Genomic DNA, 18345 nt, shown 5'->3' with positions numbered 1-18345 from the left:
ATCCTCTTTCAGTAGCGTTTGGAACCAGCCGGCTGAGGAACGAGGCGCTGTCCATTCAGCACCACCGGGCGGGTTAAAAACCAGCATTTTTTTTGGCGCAATCCGTCGCGAACTTCCTTCCAAGAGCGAGGTGTGCCCTGCAGTAAGTAGATAGTGGGAGGATGGTGGGGGTGGGGGGCGGGAGGAGGATTCCCCCACCCCCGATCGTCTGATTCTGAGGCATGTATTTGTGACCCGCCCCTGATTACTGGCGCAAATGCATCAGGGCTAAGAAAAGAAGAAAAAAAATCGAGGAGGAAAAGGGGCTCTCGAATATCTTTATCTATTGTGTTTCATTTGTTAATTTGTTCATAGATTGTAATTCATTCCGGAATACGTCAGTTGCCAGAGAAGAGGGGGGTTGTTAAAGAATGATTGTTATCAAGCATCACTTTTGAAAGGCTTTATGTAGTTGCTATGGTTTTTTTTTTAAATGGATGTAATACACAGATAAAAACCTGGGCCAAATGCATCCCTTGTTTAGATATTTGCTGTTAGCAACAAAGGAGCCAAGCTAGATTTACTCCTACAACCCAATCTTGATATGAAACAATCCTTGTTTGGAGCTAAACCAACAGAAGCTTAGCTGAACTCCCTTGTGGGTGGTTTAGACCTGACGATACATTCTTTAAAGCAAGAAATAAAGGTAAAATGCTTCCCCTTCTTCCCCCTCCCTCTTTTCCTCCCTTCCAATTTAACAGAGATATGCAAGTGGGAACCATATGACATGCAGGGTGATTGAAAATTGGCAAGCTGACATATTCTGTCCTTAATTTCCCCTCCTTTCTGTCCCATCCTCTTTTTTACCCCTTTAACACTGATCACCTCAATATGTTTTAGGTCTGGAAAGTGAGATCTAAGGATGGTGAAGCTGGGAAGCAATTTGAATGAAAAGAACAAGCAGCAGCCGTCCAATGAGGATGGTTTTCAGACGGTTCCTTTGATAACACCCTTGGAAGTCAATCATTTACAGTTCCCAGCTCCAGAAAAGGTAAATGGAAAACAAAACAAAATCTAAGCTAAAAGAGAGAGAAAGAGAGAGAGAGAGAGAGAGGGAGGGAGAGAGAGAGGGAGAAAGAAAGAATAGGCAATATAGGCTTTTTAACTATTCTGTTCTATCGTCTTTCAGAAACATAGAAAAGACCCATTGTTCCCTTTAAAGGGGTTGACTTTTGCTGTGTGCACCTGTCTGTTTTCAAAAGCAGAGCAGACCAGCATATAATAGAAATGGATCATGGCTCAAGCCTGAAAAATGGCAGAGTCTTCTCATCCTTTTATCCAATAAAACAGACAGGGGAAAAATATGCTTATTAGAACAATTACAGTGAATTTGTATATTTTAAAATTAGCTTTAAAACTGCAATCCCAGTTGTTTATCTGACATGAATGTAACCTGCTGCAATGAATTCTTTTGACAAAGTGATGCAGGGAGATGTTTTATGCCTACATTCCTGTACCCCCACCTATATTAATTTATGGGAAGAGAATGCATTTGTCAAGCATGTCAAAGCTTAGATTTTGAATGGGATCCTCAAAAGTCAGCATCGTTGATTTACTTCTTACTGAGCCATTATTTTAATATAGTCTGTTGTCTAATCTGTACACATTATCCTATTCTTTAGTATTATTATCGGGGGAGACAAAGTGAGGTCATAAATGTGTTTCAAATTCATTTAATCTGTCTTTTATGTGGATAGAAAATGACTGCAGTGCATCTGTCTATTCGGTTCTCAACCCCAAAATATGTAGAAAAGATACTACGTGGATTGTAGGCATGCACACAAAGGTGAAAAGAGCAAATTAAACAAATTATGCTTAATTCATCTCTATAATGTCACTCTCCTGCCAAAACATTAAAAGTTCTCTCTTTAACACATTATAATAAGTCATGATATCTTTTCTTATCAAGAGGAATTCTACTAAGTAGTTTGGTGATGCAGTGATTGAGAGATAAAATGATAGAAAAGATTAACAATCCATAAAATTGCATTTCTGATTGCAAAGTGGTGTAATGTGAATCAGTTCTCAGAAGTAATGGGTTTGAGATTATTGATAATGATATGGGGATGATAATTTTTTGAAAAAAGATTATTTTGAATCTTGAAATGTTTATTTATTTATTTCCAATAATTTTAAAAATGTATTTATTTATTTATCCAATTTATATGGACCTATCTAGGCAAGAGTCTCTAGGCAGCAAACCCAAGCAGAATTACATTGAAACAGAACAAACAAAAAGAACTAAATGGCGTTGAGGCCCAGTAAAAACCCAAAACTAAAAGACACATGTTCTCATGCCACAGATCTCATTCTAATGTCCTAGTCCCAAAGCTTGGAGGAAAAGCCAAGTCTTCGTGGCCTTGTCAGAGAAGGGACTGCCCATGTTTTTGGGGAGACTGCTCTAAACACTTCAAGAATAATAATCTTAAAAAATATAGAAAAGAAAAATAACTCTGTCAATGATTATTACTCTTGATTGTTATATAACAATTGCAGAATCAGAACAATGGGCTTCTCAGTACTTTACTATGGAACACCTTCAGAAGTGTTCTGGTGCCTTTATGTCCTGCTTGTGAATTTCATGATTGGCTATAATGGAGGCAGAATATCTCACTGGATAAGCTATAAGTTATACCTGATTCAACAAAGTCTACCTTGTTTTAACATTTTTTAAAAATTACATTGAACTTAAGAATAGTTCATATTGCAGACAAGAATATTGTTTATCAGATACACAGAATTTCTAATAAAACAGATGTAATCTGTTGATCCAGTGGACAACATATTTTCCTTGGGTCATGGAAATAACATTTTTCAACTGCACAATTAATTTAGGCAAATATTTATCAGTTTTAAGTTGAAATAAAGGTGATATGAGCGTCATTTTATTTAGGCAAGGAACTCAGTGCACATGGATGAATAGCTGGGGCAAACAAGTAGCAATGCAATACAAAATAGATTATGTGGCTGACAGATCTTGCAGACAATGACTTAAGGAGATCTTGAAAACTTTGGAAAAAATCATAATGTGGCAGCTGCTTTATCTGGGGATGTAGATGTTTTGGATAATAATTTATACAATCTCTTGATGATGTTGCTCATAACTGAGGATTTTAGAGTCTTGAATATTTGGTGAACTACAGATTATTTGAGCTTGTCTAAGGTGACACAACAATATAAGGTGTGTTGAATTTATATTTTACTGACAAAGAAATAAAGGGAGACTAGTATAGATCTATTTCAAGCTATTTAGCTCTCATCAGCTAGCCATAGCCTTTCTGGGATTTGAACCTGGGCTACTTTGAACCCGGAACAATACAAAGTGTTACACAATCACTATCATTTTTGTTTCCTTTACCCAGACTTCCATTATAGTACAGTATTTAAGGCAAGGACTGGGACTTTGCTTACTCATCATGAATAAAGACATGAGCAAAACTGAATTATGCTGTCATTTCCCAACTTTTGCCTTGTGAATGTGTCAGATTCTGTTTGGCCTTTGGTCAAGACTTGTAAGTCATATTATCCCTGGAAGATAAGAAGTTAACTGAGATATACATAGAAGTATATACCACAATGTATACAATTATCATATTTTTTTTTAAAAAACAACTCTTTCTATAGGTGAGGCACAATTCTGGTAGATGTTTCCAGGAAAAGGGCCTTGGAGGATATTAGGAAATGATTACAAATCATCAACTTTACCTCACAAAATTTTTATAAAACTCAAGCAAGCTCAATTTCCTATATAGAAGCTTCGGAAATTAACACTAATTTCCTACATGCAGTGCAGGTGATTATTTCCCCGCCCCAAATAATAGTTAAAATTAAGTTACTCTTTTGCTATCTTCAGAACATAAAAAACATCTGCATATGCAAAGATAACTAATAATAAATACTGGCAGAGCATAATCTATATATACATAAAAATGTGGTATCAGATGATAACTCATCTAACCTGATATAGAAGGAACTTACATTTACTTATATGTTTCCTGTGCACCTTGAATTATATCTACAATTTTAACGTTTCATTTATATTTAAGATCAAAAGCTTTTCTAAGAAGCTTTTGGTGAAAGAAACACCAAAAGCATGATGACACTAGAAAGAAAAATAAAGTATTGTTATGTTATAATCTTATTTAAAAAAAAAACAAATGGGAGAAAAGACTTATCTGAATACTTTGTTTAGTGTCTTGGAAAAGGCAATAACTTTCTAAAAATCATTAAAAAACAGGGATATATCAATTCCCAATTTGCCATTCTTTTGTCAATTTGTCTCATAGTATCTTTCCTTTCAATTCTTCTCATAGTATAGCTCATAGTATCTGTTTGAGTATATATCTCTATATGTATGTGTAGAGTAACTAAGGCCATACAGAAGTTTATTTTTTTTACATACTGCCTAAAACAACAATATTGTGGATCGTGTTCTGTCTCTTAATGTAATATAATTAAAAAGGATTAAATTGCTCCAACTCAACCAGCTCTTCTTCTTTGTTCACAAGAGAATCTTAAAGATAGGGAATTTAGATTGTGGCACTACAGTAATCAGATTAATGTTCATGAAAACACATTGACTTTTGCCAAACCAAGAGTTACCTTGTAGACAGTGAGGCATCCACTGCTATGGTCTGGAAACAAATATAGTGCTATATCTGTGTTTTATTACTTAGTATCATATAGAAGAGAACCAGCTCATTGCAGTGGTTAAAGGCATTGAACTAGAAACCAGGAGACTGTGAGTTCTAGTCCTGCCTTAGAAATAAGTCAACTGGGTGATTCAGGGTCAGCCATTTTCTTTCTGGGCAATTTCAAAACCAGCGCTGAGAAATGTTGCCAAGAAAACTACATGGCCTTGTCCATTTAATCACCACAAATCCAGAGTTACTTGATGGCACAAAGTCACCAGCATCATAGAGAATCAGAATCCAACATAAGGAAAGGAATGAGGCTTTGTCTTCTATTGGAAATGTTTGATATTGTCTGTGAAGTGTCTGGTATGGTGTAAAAAAATGGAAGTAGTTTAAATCAGGGGTTTCCAACCTTGGTCCCTTTAAGACTTGTGGACTTTAACTCCCAGAGTCACTCAGTCAGAAAAGCTGGCTGAGGAACTCTGGGAGTTGAAGTCCAGAAGTCTTAAAGGGACCAAGGTTGGAGACCCCTGGTTTAAATGACTCCATACTTTCTTCAGGGCAACTCTATGGCTCAATGAAGCTCCTCTTTTGCCTATAAAGCATTCCAGATTCACTGCTTGTGATCCTCTATGAAAAAGGCTAGGCATGTCATGTAAAAGCCTTATCCAGAAATAACCTGTGTTCAATGAACCAATAATGGGATATGACATAAGACCTTATCTAATGTCCCATCATCCCCCAATGTATTACTATATCTGAGCACACTTAGAGTTCATTACTACATACAGTAGAATCTCTGGCCACGACCACAATTTGTTCCAGTTTGGTTATGATCCGAACCTAATTTTGGAAATGGCGCTAACAAAAAAAAAATAGCGTGGAAGGGGAAATTGGCCGCGGAAAAAATTGTGAATTTTTTGGTCAGAACCCAATTTGGTTGTGGTCAGAAGCGTTTGTGACCAGAAGTTGCACTGTATAACCAAAAGCTATTTTGCAACTCAAGTTCTGATCGCTGTCTATTTTTATCTTTTGATTCTTTTAATTGACTCAAATGCATATTTTGCATTTCAGTGGTGGGTTGTTACCGGTTCACCACTGATTGGGAAAACCAGTAGCGGTGGCGGTGGGAAGCTCCGCCCCACCTGGACGCTTCTGCATATGCACAGAAGTGTCACGCGCATGGGCGAGTGCATGAGCACTCACGAGCAAACCGGTAGTGACGAGTTTTGAAACCCGCCCCTGTTGAATTTCTGGGAGCTCTGAAGACTGCAGTGGCTGAGGATGCAAATTAGATAAAAACAGATCATCATGAATATCTACAGGGGTCAAAAAGTCAGGATGGCAGTGCAACCACACAATCAAAACTCTGATCATTTTTTAAAAAATGCATTGTGTTTACAAACAGATATAAAAATTAAAGTTAGAGTGTCAATTGGCAAACGCAACCACATCTTGACTTTAAACCCTTTCTTATAGATTCCCAATATATCACTCAAATTTTTCCTGAGATGGGGAGTTAGTTTATCTTCTTTCTTTTTTAAATAATAAGCTCAATTAAATAAGTAAGCCATATTTAGAGTTTATAGAATAATGATTTTTTATATCTCACTTCACACATGCATCTGATAGTTTGTCATTGTGGTCAGGTTTGGTTAAGGTTAGATTAGATTAGACTCAAAAATCAGGAAACGTGTGTGTGTTCACATGCAACCATATGTTAGGTGTTGCCAAATAAGCAGAAGCATGGGTATTTTTTAAAATCAAACTCTTGCTATGGTTCTTTTTAAAAGAAGTGAGGTACAAGCATGTGGCCTACTCCTAGGGCTGCTTTTAAGCAATGTGATTCAGACAACTCTGTACTATTTTTAACTCAGCAATTGTAGGTGGTGGACATTTTGTTCTTTGTGAGAGAATAAATAATAATGCAGTCAATGAAGGAGAAATGAAAAGAAATGCATAATAACAATTTTGCTTTTTATATGCAAGCTCTTAAAAGCAAGGGGTAAACTTTTATTGAATTTGGGGAGGGGTAGAACAGATTTGTATAAACCTGCCCTCTTAAAAATCACTACTATGACTTTGAAATTGCATACATTTCTCTTCCTTGACTATCTATATCTTAAATGTGTTTGTTGCCTTCAAGAAACCTTAGAATTTCTTTAAGCTACCAGGGACAACACTTATAAGAGATCTGTTGGGAGATTTTAAAGTTAAAAATGAAATTCATTTTTCAATTTTAGTAGAAAATTCCTCTATATTCTTACAAATATTTTTTCAGAATATTCAATTCCAATAAAGACTTCAAAAACTTTTGTGATCAGCTCAGTGATACCTTATTCCTTTTAATGTAGGGACATTGTCTTTGTTATTCCCTTTAATGTCCTTTTAACCTAAACAGTTGGGAAATTAATTTTCTTGAAGTTAATCAGACATATGAAGAACTAGTGGCAGTATCAAAATGTTTATTCCCATTAAGTACCACATTTCTATATTAGGAAATGAGAAGCTTGCTTAATTTCAGCTATTGTTTATACTTGTTATTTATTTGCAGGCTTACTCTAATCAGAATACCCCAAGAGTAGAAATATAAAACTATACAAAGCAATACATGAACTCTAAATACTTCCCCCAAGAAAATGGGGCACATTGAATAATGACCTAAGATAAAAAAAGTGGAATGAAATAAAATGTCTAGCTGTTTTTCAGAATGCCACAGGGGAGAGAGTTGCACACATTATAGGAAAAACAGAAAAGACCTACCATTTGGTCCACAATCTGTTAATCCCCAATGGACTGGGGTCCTTAATAGGCCTTATCAAGATATTAATATGAGATGGGCAAATTCAATCCTGGTGAGGTGGTGCTTTGAGATGCTTCATGTATGCTATATAGGACTTTAGAGGTGGTGATCAATACTTTGAACTGGCCTTGGAAGCCTACTGGTGTAATTCAGCAATTTTAGAATTGCTGTGGTGAGGTTGATCCAGAAGTACTTCTACATTTTGGGCCAACTGCAGCCTTCAGGACGTCGCCAAATGATACCCCATATAGAATACAACACACTAATCAGGCTGAGCTTGAATTAGCATTACTAAAGAATCCTGGTCTAGGTATGCTTGCAAATAGAGCACTAGATGAAGCTGGACAAAGGACCTCTAGCCATGGCCTGTCTGTGATGTTGAAGCTCTATCTGTAACAGTGGTGGGTTTCAAATTGTTTACTACCGGTTCTGTGGGCATGGCTTCATGGGTGTGGCATGGCTTGGTGGGTGTGGCATGGCTTGGTGGGCGTGGCAGGGGAAGGATGCTGTAAAATCTCCATTCCGTCCCCACTTCAGGGGAAGGTTACTGCAAAATCCCCATTTCCTCCCAATCAGCAGGGAATTGGGAGGCAGAGAATAGATGGGGGCAGAGCCAGTCAGAATATCTGCTACAGGTTCTCCAGAACTGGTCAGAACCTGCTGAAACCCACCTCTGATCTGTAATCCAAGAGGACACTTAGATCATGAACCAGTTCCTTCAAAAGGAGCAGGAGGCCATCCAAAGACCAAAGCTCTTGGATATACAGAAAGTTTGGAATTTAATCTAAATTAATTTTGCTCTATGCAGACATCAGTTCAGACATTTTGCGTCAATCCCAACATAGTTTAAGATGATAAAGTATCATCCCCAAAAGTCTGATGGCTCCTCACCCCAAACTGATGGGTGTCTTTACTTAGAAACTTCATATACATATTGAATACCACAGGGACAGAGCCCTGTCTTACCTCACATTGGAGCAACTATGGTTTCAAATACTGTGATAAGAAACTTGAACTGCCCATTGAGGAACATGCAGAACCATTGAAGAACTATACCTACAACCTCCAAACCCCATACTCATTGAAAAGAAGAAAAAAAACCCCTTCCCCCCTTCCAACAAGGTCCTGACAAAGACCATGCAACAATGCTGTTTAGGTCCTCTGACCAGGTCTGACTACTGATTGGTAGCAATTCAGATACATCTCTGAAGGCAAGCTGCCACCATCTTCTTCTCCAAAGGGACTCTGTGTGTTTCTGTATCTACTGTATACATGTGTGTTAGAGAAAGAAAACAACTTCCAATGATCAAAAATGGCTGGATCCCAAGAGGACTTCATCCAACCTCATACTTTCAAGCAAATGACTTCCACCTTCATATTTGACAAGCTTCCGAATCCAATTAGTCACATCCTATCGGGCTGCCTGTAGGAGCTAGTAAATTCAAAGATCCAACTTGTATGTGGTGCAATTCATCTCAAAGAGAACTGTATTTATTTCTTTGAGGGTAATAAACTCAAAAGAAACATTATCAAAAGAAAGTCATACATAGAAGATCCTACCTCCACTCCACAGTATTCTGGTTTTAGCCTATTTAATTTGTTTACTTAATATTTAATGTTTGTACCTCTATTTTTATGATGCTTGTAAGTCAGCTAGAGTTGCTTGACGGTAAGATGGGTGGCATATAAATGTAATCAATAAATCAGTTGAATAAATAAACCCAGAAAGCAGCGTAAGGCTCTGCCTTGTTCACTTTCCTGGGTTCCATCCAACAGGCACCCAAACCAGAGTACATGCAAGCAATTTTATCTACCAAGAAATCATAAACATAACCCAGCATGCCTGCAGGCATTTTATCACATCCAATTTTCACAAAAAGAATCTAAGTAAATCTACCATTCGGGAATAGTACATAATGCAAAGAAGAATTGACATTTTGCTGCTCTTATCACAAAAGTTGAAGCTCAGAGATGAACTCTTATCACATCTTTATCACATCTGCTTGTCCTCAACTTATTACATGACACTCTCATAAAATGTATTTCAGTAAGATAGAATAAACTACAGTATCTTACTAGTATTAGTCATAACCATGAGGACGGCATATCTGTCGGCTTTAGTACATTTTGCACAATATGGCACAAGCATAAAGCCCAGTTTTATTCCAACTATATTTATGCTATTCTATACATAATAGTACATCCAGCCTATTCTTGCTCACATCTATCCAACTTGGAGGTACATGCATGATATGGCCATACTCAGAGAATAAGGAGAAGACTAAGATAGTTGGGATGAGATAGAATTAAGGAGATCCTCTGTTCTTGCTTCTCTAACAAAAGCAAACCATGATCAGGAAGAGCCATGATCAGGAGATAATGGGTATTTAACTGTCAGATTTCTATGGAGACATGGTCCCATTAATTGCTGACATAGATCCTCCTACCTACACTACTATCTTAATCAGAAGGTATCTTTTACAGTTGAACCAAGCAAACTTATCCACTAATTATCAAATTAAGCTTGAAAAGCAATGAAAACAAAACAAAATGAATCAGAAGAACAACCACAATTAAAAACTGCAGTAAAGAAATACACTAGTTGAGCCAATCAGCCAAGCCTGGTCGCTGTGAGTATAGCGGTTGTCCTGCAGCATCTGAAGGCTGCTGGCTCCTTGTCCCTAACTGTTTCTTGGTTCTCTTATTAAGAAGAGGAAGACAACGCAGCCTGAGGAAGAGCAAAGATCCTCTCTTCATTCCCCAGTCCTTCAACCCAAATTATTACATGTAATGTATAGCAATTGGTTGGCATTAAATTGGGTGAAAAAAAAGATGCTTTTCCTGTTACTAGATAGTTAGCAACTTTGGTAGAGGGTTTTGTGCAGAAACAATACTTTGCTATTCAGTTGAAATTTCCCTGAAGGAGATGGGATTTCTTTGGCTTTATACTCACAATGACATTATAAATTATGGGAAAAGATACACCTTCAGATATTTGTCTTTGATGCAACTTTATGTCAGACCAAAAGGCATCTTCAGAGGAGTTTTGCTTTTAGATTTTTTTTTGTCTTTAAAAAACAATGTTTCTATTACAGGAGAATATACCCACAGGGATTTAGCTGTAAAGGCCAGTACTTCAAAATGTCAAACATATTAGTTGGCAACCTTTTTCATAATAGAATAAAGAAAAGGGATGGGAGAACATGAGTGAAGACAACTCCCTCTCCTCCCACAGAGCTTTTATCACCAAATGGCTCGGTGGGAAGAAAGGCAGAGTGTTCATTTATGTTTTGAAAGATACAATTTATTGGGCTTTTCACTAGGATTGTTGATTATGCTTAATAATATTTGTATTCTGGGAAGTGTGATATAAAATGATGGCAATCAATTAAAAAAAAAAAGAAAACCAGTGAGAACCGTATGCAAGTTCAGTGTGAGGGACATTTTTTTGTTTGTCAAATTTAGACGCCACCCATCTCACTCACAGAGTGACTCTGAACGATGTACAGTTAATAACACCAAAGGTTAAATCAAAGCTGAAAAGCCATATAAAAATACCATACATCAAGAAGAGCCAGATAAATTCAGAAATAGAATAAGTTAAAAAGCCACCAAGAGTTATTCCAATAATGAGATAGATAAGTATACATTTCATAAATAAATTACATTTATAAAAGAAAATTTATATGGTCATCCAACTCATGCTCAGTGACACTGGTTGCCTTACAAAGATAAAAACCCAATATAAAAAATTAGGAAAGCAATAACTCCCCTGGCAATGAAATAAAAGTTAAAAGGTAGGGCAAGAGCCATCAAGGCACTAACCGTCCCCATGGTTGTGGGCTGCCCAGTGAGTCCCAGGTGAGTTGTCAGAACCAGGTCTTCAAACACCTTTGAAAGACCAGGAAGTGGAGGCCTGCCTGACCTCTGGAGAGAGAATATTCCAGAAAGCAAGGGCAATGGCAGAGAAGGCACTTTTCCTGACTAACTGATGGACTCCATGGCATATCTTCCTTATTTGATCAGGTGAGGCAGAGTGAGGTGATGGGGATGAGTCAGTTGTGCTCTTTCAACCTGACCCCATGCCACGTATTTGTGTATCTCTTCAAAGCAAGAAAATTTCCAACATAGGATCAACCCAGATTTTAACCACTCTCAGAATTCTTTACTTTCCAGAAGTCCCTGGATAGGGATCAGAGGTGGGTTTCAGCAGGTTCTGACCAGTTCTGGAGAATCGGTAGTGGAAATTTTGAGTAGTTCAGAGAACTGGTAGTAAAAATTCTGACTGGCCCCACCCCCATCTATTCTCTGCCTCCCAAATCCCAGCTGATGGGGAGGAAATGGGGATTTTGCAGTAACCTTCCCCTCGAGTGGGGTGGGAATGGAGATTTTACAGTATCCTTCCCCTGCCACGCCCACCAAGCAATGCCACGCCCATCAAGCCACACCCACAGAACCAACAGTAAAATTTTTTGAAACCCACCACTGATAGGGATGGTTATGACTCCATATTTCCTGAGTGGCCCAAAGGCAGGTTTCAGTAAGGTGAACCCCTCTCCTCCCAGTTTTTTAAGAGGGGACCCAGGAACCAATCTTGCTGAAGGCAAATCAGCATGGATTCTGCAAAACTAAACCCTGCCTCACTAAAGTAGATTTTTTTTTTGGGAAGGTTAAACAGGCACATGGATGGAAGTGACCTGTTGACATTGTATTCTTGGATTTTCAAAAAGTCTTAAATAGAGTTCCTCATCAAAGGATTCTGAGTAAACTTAATAATTATGGGAGGGACCTATCTGGTTTTTTTTAATGGATTACTAATGAGTTAAAAAATAGAAAGCAAAGGGTAAGAATTCACAGGCAATTTTGTCAATGAGGGAAGCTGAGAAGAAATTCTTCAAAGACCTTTATTTTGACCAGTGTCCTTCAACTTCTTTGTATATAACTTTATCTTAGAGTTAAGCGGTGAGCGATCTTAGGTTTCAGATAATAGAAAACTATTCAAGGTAATAAAAACCAAAAGTATTTGTAAAAAGCTCTAGAAATGCCTGTTCAAACTAAGCAAATAGAAAATGGGGTTCAATTCAAGTAAGTATAAACTGAAAGCACTGGGGGAAAATTGCCCTATGTTCTTATATATACTGATTGAGTCTGTTGTCTTTAACCAGTAAAAAAAGATCTTGGGGTCATAATAGATTCTTCAGAGAAGATATTGATTCAGTGCTTGACAGTTGTGAAAAAGGCAAGGGATTATTTAGGAGCAGGAAAGAAATCACACTGTGATACTGTCATACAATTCTATGGTAAGTACACACCTAGAATACTGTACAACTCTGGTCATCACATTTTTAAAAAGGATTTAACGAAGGGCGGAAAAGCTATGAATTTCCTTTTCCAGTTGGTGTGCAAGCCCATTTGACATAGGATGAATCTCAGAGTCCAGTTTCTCAGGGAGAACAATATCTCCTTCCTGTTTGGATTGAATTTTAACTGATTCATATTAAATTCAAACATACGGCTGAATCTTATCAACTTTGGCTGATCTAAAAGAAAAATTATTCAGGATCAAACCGTATTACTTACTTACATAAATGGGCGACCACCAAAATGGAACTACAATGGGCATGACAGGCCAAAGACCTAGACACTGAACAATAGTCCTCCAAAATGACTCTTTGGACACAACCCAACAGGAAAGTTTCTCTAAAAATGCTTGATTCTCCTGGAGATTCGCAAATATTTAAAGATTAAGGTCATTGAAAGTTGTTAAGAGTTTGAGGAGCTATCATTTCCATCATGCAGTTTCCACCATGAGCCATTCTATACTTTGGAGATAAAGAAATAGATTTGAGAGGCAACTTTGCAATAAAACTTAAAGAAGCTATAAGAAAGATCACATTCCTAATAAATTGTGAAGTGGAATAAGCTAGTCAAAATGATAAGCCTTTTGAGATGAATCTTGGGTGGATCCGTCTGAGGAAGAAGAAAACAGAATTATTTAGCTTTTCCAGTCCTGCTCTGTAATTTCAAATTACATCTCCATTCATCATTGTCACCAGCATGGATAATCAGCATGTTGAGAGTTTATGAGCCAAAATATCTGGAGAGAGCAAGGGGTGAGGGGTGAAATCCAGCAGGTTGTGACAGGTTCTGGAGAACCGGTAGCAGAAATTTTGAGTAGTTCGGAGAACCGGTAGTGGAAATTTTGAATAGTTCAGAGAACCAGCAAATACCACCTCTGGCTTGTCCCAGAGTGGGGTGGGAATGGAGATTTTGCAATACCCTTCCCCCAGGAGTGGGGAGGGAATGAGGATTATGCAGTATCCTTCCCCTGGTGTGGGGTGGAAATGGAGATTTTGCAGTATCCTTTCCCTGCCATGCCCACCAAAAGACATGCCCACCAAGCCACACCATGCCACCAAACCACACCACACCCACCAAGCCACGCCCACAGAACTGGTAGTAAAAAAAAATTGAATTTCACCACTGATTTGGGGACACGTTCATTGGACCATAGCTTTAGAGAATGTAAAGAAGCTCCTTATGCAGAACTCTTCTGGGGTAATTTGATTGTGAAATTCAGGTGGACACATTAAAATCTAAAGCCCAGGCTTATCATCATTACTATCCTTATCCTAGACCAGAATTCCCCAACATTTCTTGCTTTGCGGACCGGCGAGGGAGGGAGAGGGAATGGTTCCGTGTGTGTGGCTGGCAAGCGTGCATATGCAGCTCCATTTGCATGTGTGCCTGCCACTCATGCAAATGGAGTGTGCACACACTCATGCACTGCTTTTGCAAGTGAGGATGCACGAGCATGTACACACGGTCACCAGCTGTTTCCATGGCCTAGTTGCAATCCCCTCATGGCCCACTAGTGGGTCACGGCCCACAGGTTGGGGACGTCTGTCCTAGACGGTATGTGTGATAAAACAAAGCTAAGTGGGCAATCATTGAACTAGATATGAGTTTGAAATAGATTTAGATGAGTCAGGAATCTGTCTTTGGAAAAACAAATATATGAACCAGGGGTGAAATGCTCCCAGTTCAGACTGGATCGCCTGATCCGGTAGCAATGGTGGTGGGTGGTTCGGAGAACCAGTAGCAAAAATCCTTGCCCCCCCCCGGCCCAGCTGAGCGGCGCGATCATCAGAGGGTTGTTTTTTTTACTTTTAAAAGCATTTTTTCTTCCGCTGGAAAAAATGCTTTTAAAAGTAAAAAAAAAAAAGCTTCTGATGATCGCACGGCTCAGCTGGGATCGTCAGAACCCTTTAAAAACATTTTTTCTACAACCTCTTCAGCCGAAGAGGTTGTTAAAAAAAAAAGCTTTTAAAGAGTTCTGACCATCCCAGCTAAGTTGCCTGATCTCCAGAACCTTTTAAAAGCATTTTTTACAACCTCTTCAGTGGAAGAGGTTGTAGAAAAAAATGCTTTTAAAAGTTAAAAAAAAAGTTGGCCACACCCATCCAGTCACATTACCCCCCCCCCCTCAAGCCATGCCCACAGAACCGGTAGTAACAAATTTTACATTTCACCCCTGATATGAACCCTCCTATGATTTGTTGCTCTCTTTTTCTCCCTAACAAAGGGAATGCTGGATGGGGAGAAACAGGCTCAAACTCAACCCCTCCAAGACTGAGTGGCTGTGGATGCCGGCATCCCGGTACAGTCAGCTGCAACTGTGGCTGACTGTTGGGGGCAAGTCATTGGCCCCGATGGAGAGGGTGCGCAATCTGGGTGTTCTCCTGGATGGACGGTTGTCTTTTGAAGAACACTTGGCGACCGTCTCCAGGAGAGCTTTTTACCAGGTTCGCCTGGTCCGCCAGTTGCGCCCCTTTCTAGACCGGGATGCCTTATGCACGGTCACTCACGCCCTCGTCACTTCTCGCCTGGACTACTGTAACGCTCTCTACATGGGGCTCCCCTTGAGGTGCACCCGGAGACTACAGTTGGTTCAGAATGCGGCCGCACGGGTGATAGATAACACCGATCCTGTGCAGGCTGCACTGGCTACCTGTGGTTTTCCGAGTGCACTTCAAGGTGTTGGTTACCACCTTTAAAGCGCTCCATGGCATAGGACCGGGATATCTTCGGGACCGCCTTCTGTTACCACATGCGTCCCACCGGCCGGTACGCTCCCATAGAGAGGGTCTTCTCAGGGTGCCGTCAGCCAAACAGTGTAGGCTGGCGACCCCCAGGGGGAGAGCCTTCTCTGTGGGCGCACCTACCCTCTGGAACGAGCTTCCCCCAGGACTTCGACAACTTCCTGACCTCCGGACCTTTCGCCGCGAGCTGAAGACATATCTATTCTTTCGAGCAGGACTGGCTTAAATAGGGTTTTTAAATATGGATTTTATTGGGGTTTATTTTTTATATTTTGTATGGTATTTTAAATTTAGGCTATTTTGAATAAGTTTTTTAAAATGTGTTTTATTGTAATATATTGTATTATTTTATTTGCCTGTTCACCGCCCTGAGTCCTTCGGGAGAAGGGCGGTATAAAAATTAAATTATTATTATTATTATTATTATTATTAATGCTCTCGCTATGAGGACAACCTTTCTAGGGATACGTAGACCAATTCCAAACCAGGAACCTTAATTTCTTTTGGCATTATTAATAATCTGGAGAAGAAAAATTTAAAAATTCATGTTCTGTTCTCCTTATGCCACCTGACCTGCAATACATTATATAGTCCTTTGGTGCAAAGTGGGAATTACATGTCCTTTCCTTAAATGAATAATTTAAGAGCATTCATAGCACCCAATCATGTTAAATATTTCACTCGGTCCTTGGCAGAAAAAAAAAAGAGTTTAAGTGCAAGTATAAAGCAGAAATAAATGGTACTAAATGTCCTAAAATGAAAAATAGTCTTCAGACAATACAAGCCAAGATACTGAATTGTCCTAGTCTTTATCCTAAAAATGGGGGGGGGGGTGTTAACGCGGGAAATAATATATTCTTGCACTACATTATATGCGTTATTTCTTACTGAATCTCTCCAATTCCCTTTTTAATTTGGGCATCCATTAAAGTTTCAAGCAAAGTTCACAGGGTTCATGCTGGAATATGAAGATTAAATTTAGAAAAGAGGTGAGCATTGCAACTTTAAGTCCTTCTTCAGCTTATATTAAACTCTGAGCTGGAAGGAAAGTTTCCAGTTTAGCCTCTTCCTGTTCATCCTCCTAAATGGAAGTTTGTGAAGCAAGGAGATAATTCCTGCAGGACTTTTTCTGAGTAAGAAAACCTGTCAATGCTAGCTTTGGATGGAAGAGTCCAGATTACTTATTGGGAAGTAATAAAATGGCTGAGTGGGGGAAAGAAATCCATCACTCCAGTCATTAGAAATACTTCTCCCAAAGATCCTAAAATAGAGTCCCCCAAGTTTTTGTGGCGTTGTGGACCGGTTGTGGAGGGGGACACAAAGATGGTTCTGCACATGTGGTGGGCAAGCTCGTGCAAATGGAGCACATGAGCATTCACTCACCCACTGCTTCTGGTTCCAAAAGGCTTAAGGCCCGGGGGTGGGGACCCCTATCCTAGAAGATAAAGTGTATTTTCTATTGTTTTTGCTTGTGACTATATCTCCCCAGTTATGATTGAGCAATATCTGTCTTGGGGATATTGTTTATCTGTCTCCCCAAGACTATCTCCCCCCTTCTGTTTATAGGGAAAAAAGGACAGGGGTGCCATTCAACAGGTTCTGACAGGTTCTGGAGAACCGGTAGCGGAAATTTTGAATAGTTCGGAGAACCAGCAAATACCACCTCTGGTTTGTCCCAGAGTGGGGTGGGAATGGAGATTTTGCAGTATCCTTCCCCCAGGAGTAGGGAGGGAATGGGGCTTTTGCAGTATCCTTCCCCTGGAATGGAGAGGGAATGGAGATTTTGCAGTATCCTTCCCCCGCCACGTCCACCAAGTCACGCCCACCAAGCCACATCCACAGAACCAGTAGTAAAAAAAAATTAATTCCAACACTGGAAAAGTTAATGTAGTTTCAAGATCAGATTGGTGCATGTTTTTGTGTTTCATGGCCATAACATTCTCCTTAGTGGCTTAGAACGAATACGGTCACTTTGGACACTGATATGGGCAGCATATACATTTTATAATAAATAAATAAATAGCTAGATCTGCAAAGTGGAATTGCCTGAGAAACTGAGATATAACTATGGTGCCTGAGATACAATTATGGTGGTATCTCGGCACTTATCATTAATTGGTTCCAGGAGGTGTGACAAATACTAAAAATAATGAGTATCAAACAAACCATGTGGCTTAACTTTGTTTTGGCCGAAAAGAATCAGAAGGCAGCCAACAGTGACAAGTACTAGCTTGTGCATCAAGTACCAAACAAATACCAAACAAATCATTTTCCAGGACAAAATTTTCCTATGAAAATGTGTCAAGTTCCAAATTCAATGAGTTTTAAAGCAACCGAGTACCAAGGTATAACTATAGTTATCTGGAAGCCTGCAATATGTCTGGAAATATACTGGAAATATATTATTTCAATGTATTTTGATGATAGCATGGCAGCAGATGGTACCTAGAAATAGGAATGGCTCAATTAATTCTTGTTAAAAGGTGTTTATTAATTTGAGTTCCTAAAGGCATTTATCTGAGCTTCCATTCCCCTATGTAACCAAAGAGCATAATGATTTGCCTTCTAAAATAAAATTAAGTATTAATATATCATGGTATGGTTTTTTTTTTTACAATAGCAATTAGCAAAATCAGCAAAATTACTAATTAGCAAAAAAAGTAACTGAATCAAATGGTGTATAAAAAAAATAAAAATAAAATCACTGAAAGTATAGAAAAACATTAAGGGAAACAGACAATAAACTTCTTAATAGTTATCATGCATC

The 18345-nt window shown here is 38.9% G+C and overlaps 1 protein-coding gene across 2 annotated transcripts in view; it reads left to right on the top strand.

Annotated features, from left to right (window-relative positions):
• The first annotated feature begins 901 nt into the window (after positions 1-901).
• NSG2 (neuronal vesicle trafficking associated 2) overlaps positions 902-18345 on the top strand; it is a 64921-nt gene continuing 47477 nt past the window's right edge. For both annotated transcript variants that reach the window (XM_058169636.1, XM_058169634.1), the window contains exon 1: positions 902-1030. In XM_058169636.1, the coding sequence (XP_058025619.1) occupies positions 902-1030 (129 nt within the window). The remainder of the gene's footprint in view (positions 1031-18345) is intronic.

The sequence above is a fragment of the Ahaetulla prasina genome, chromosome 2 (assembly GCF_028640845.1).
Source record: "Ahaetulla prasina isolate Xishuangbanna chromosome 2, ASM2864084v1, whole genome shotgun sequence".
In the NCBI taxonomy this organism is placed as follows: Eukaryota; Metazoa; Chordata; class Lepidosauria; order Squamata; family Colubridae; genus Ahaetulla; species Ahaetulla prasina.
This window is presented reverse-complemented; position numbering and strand designations above follow the sequence as displayed.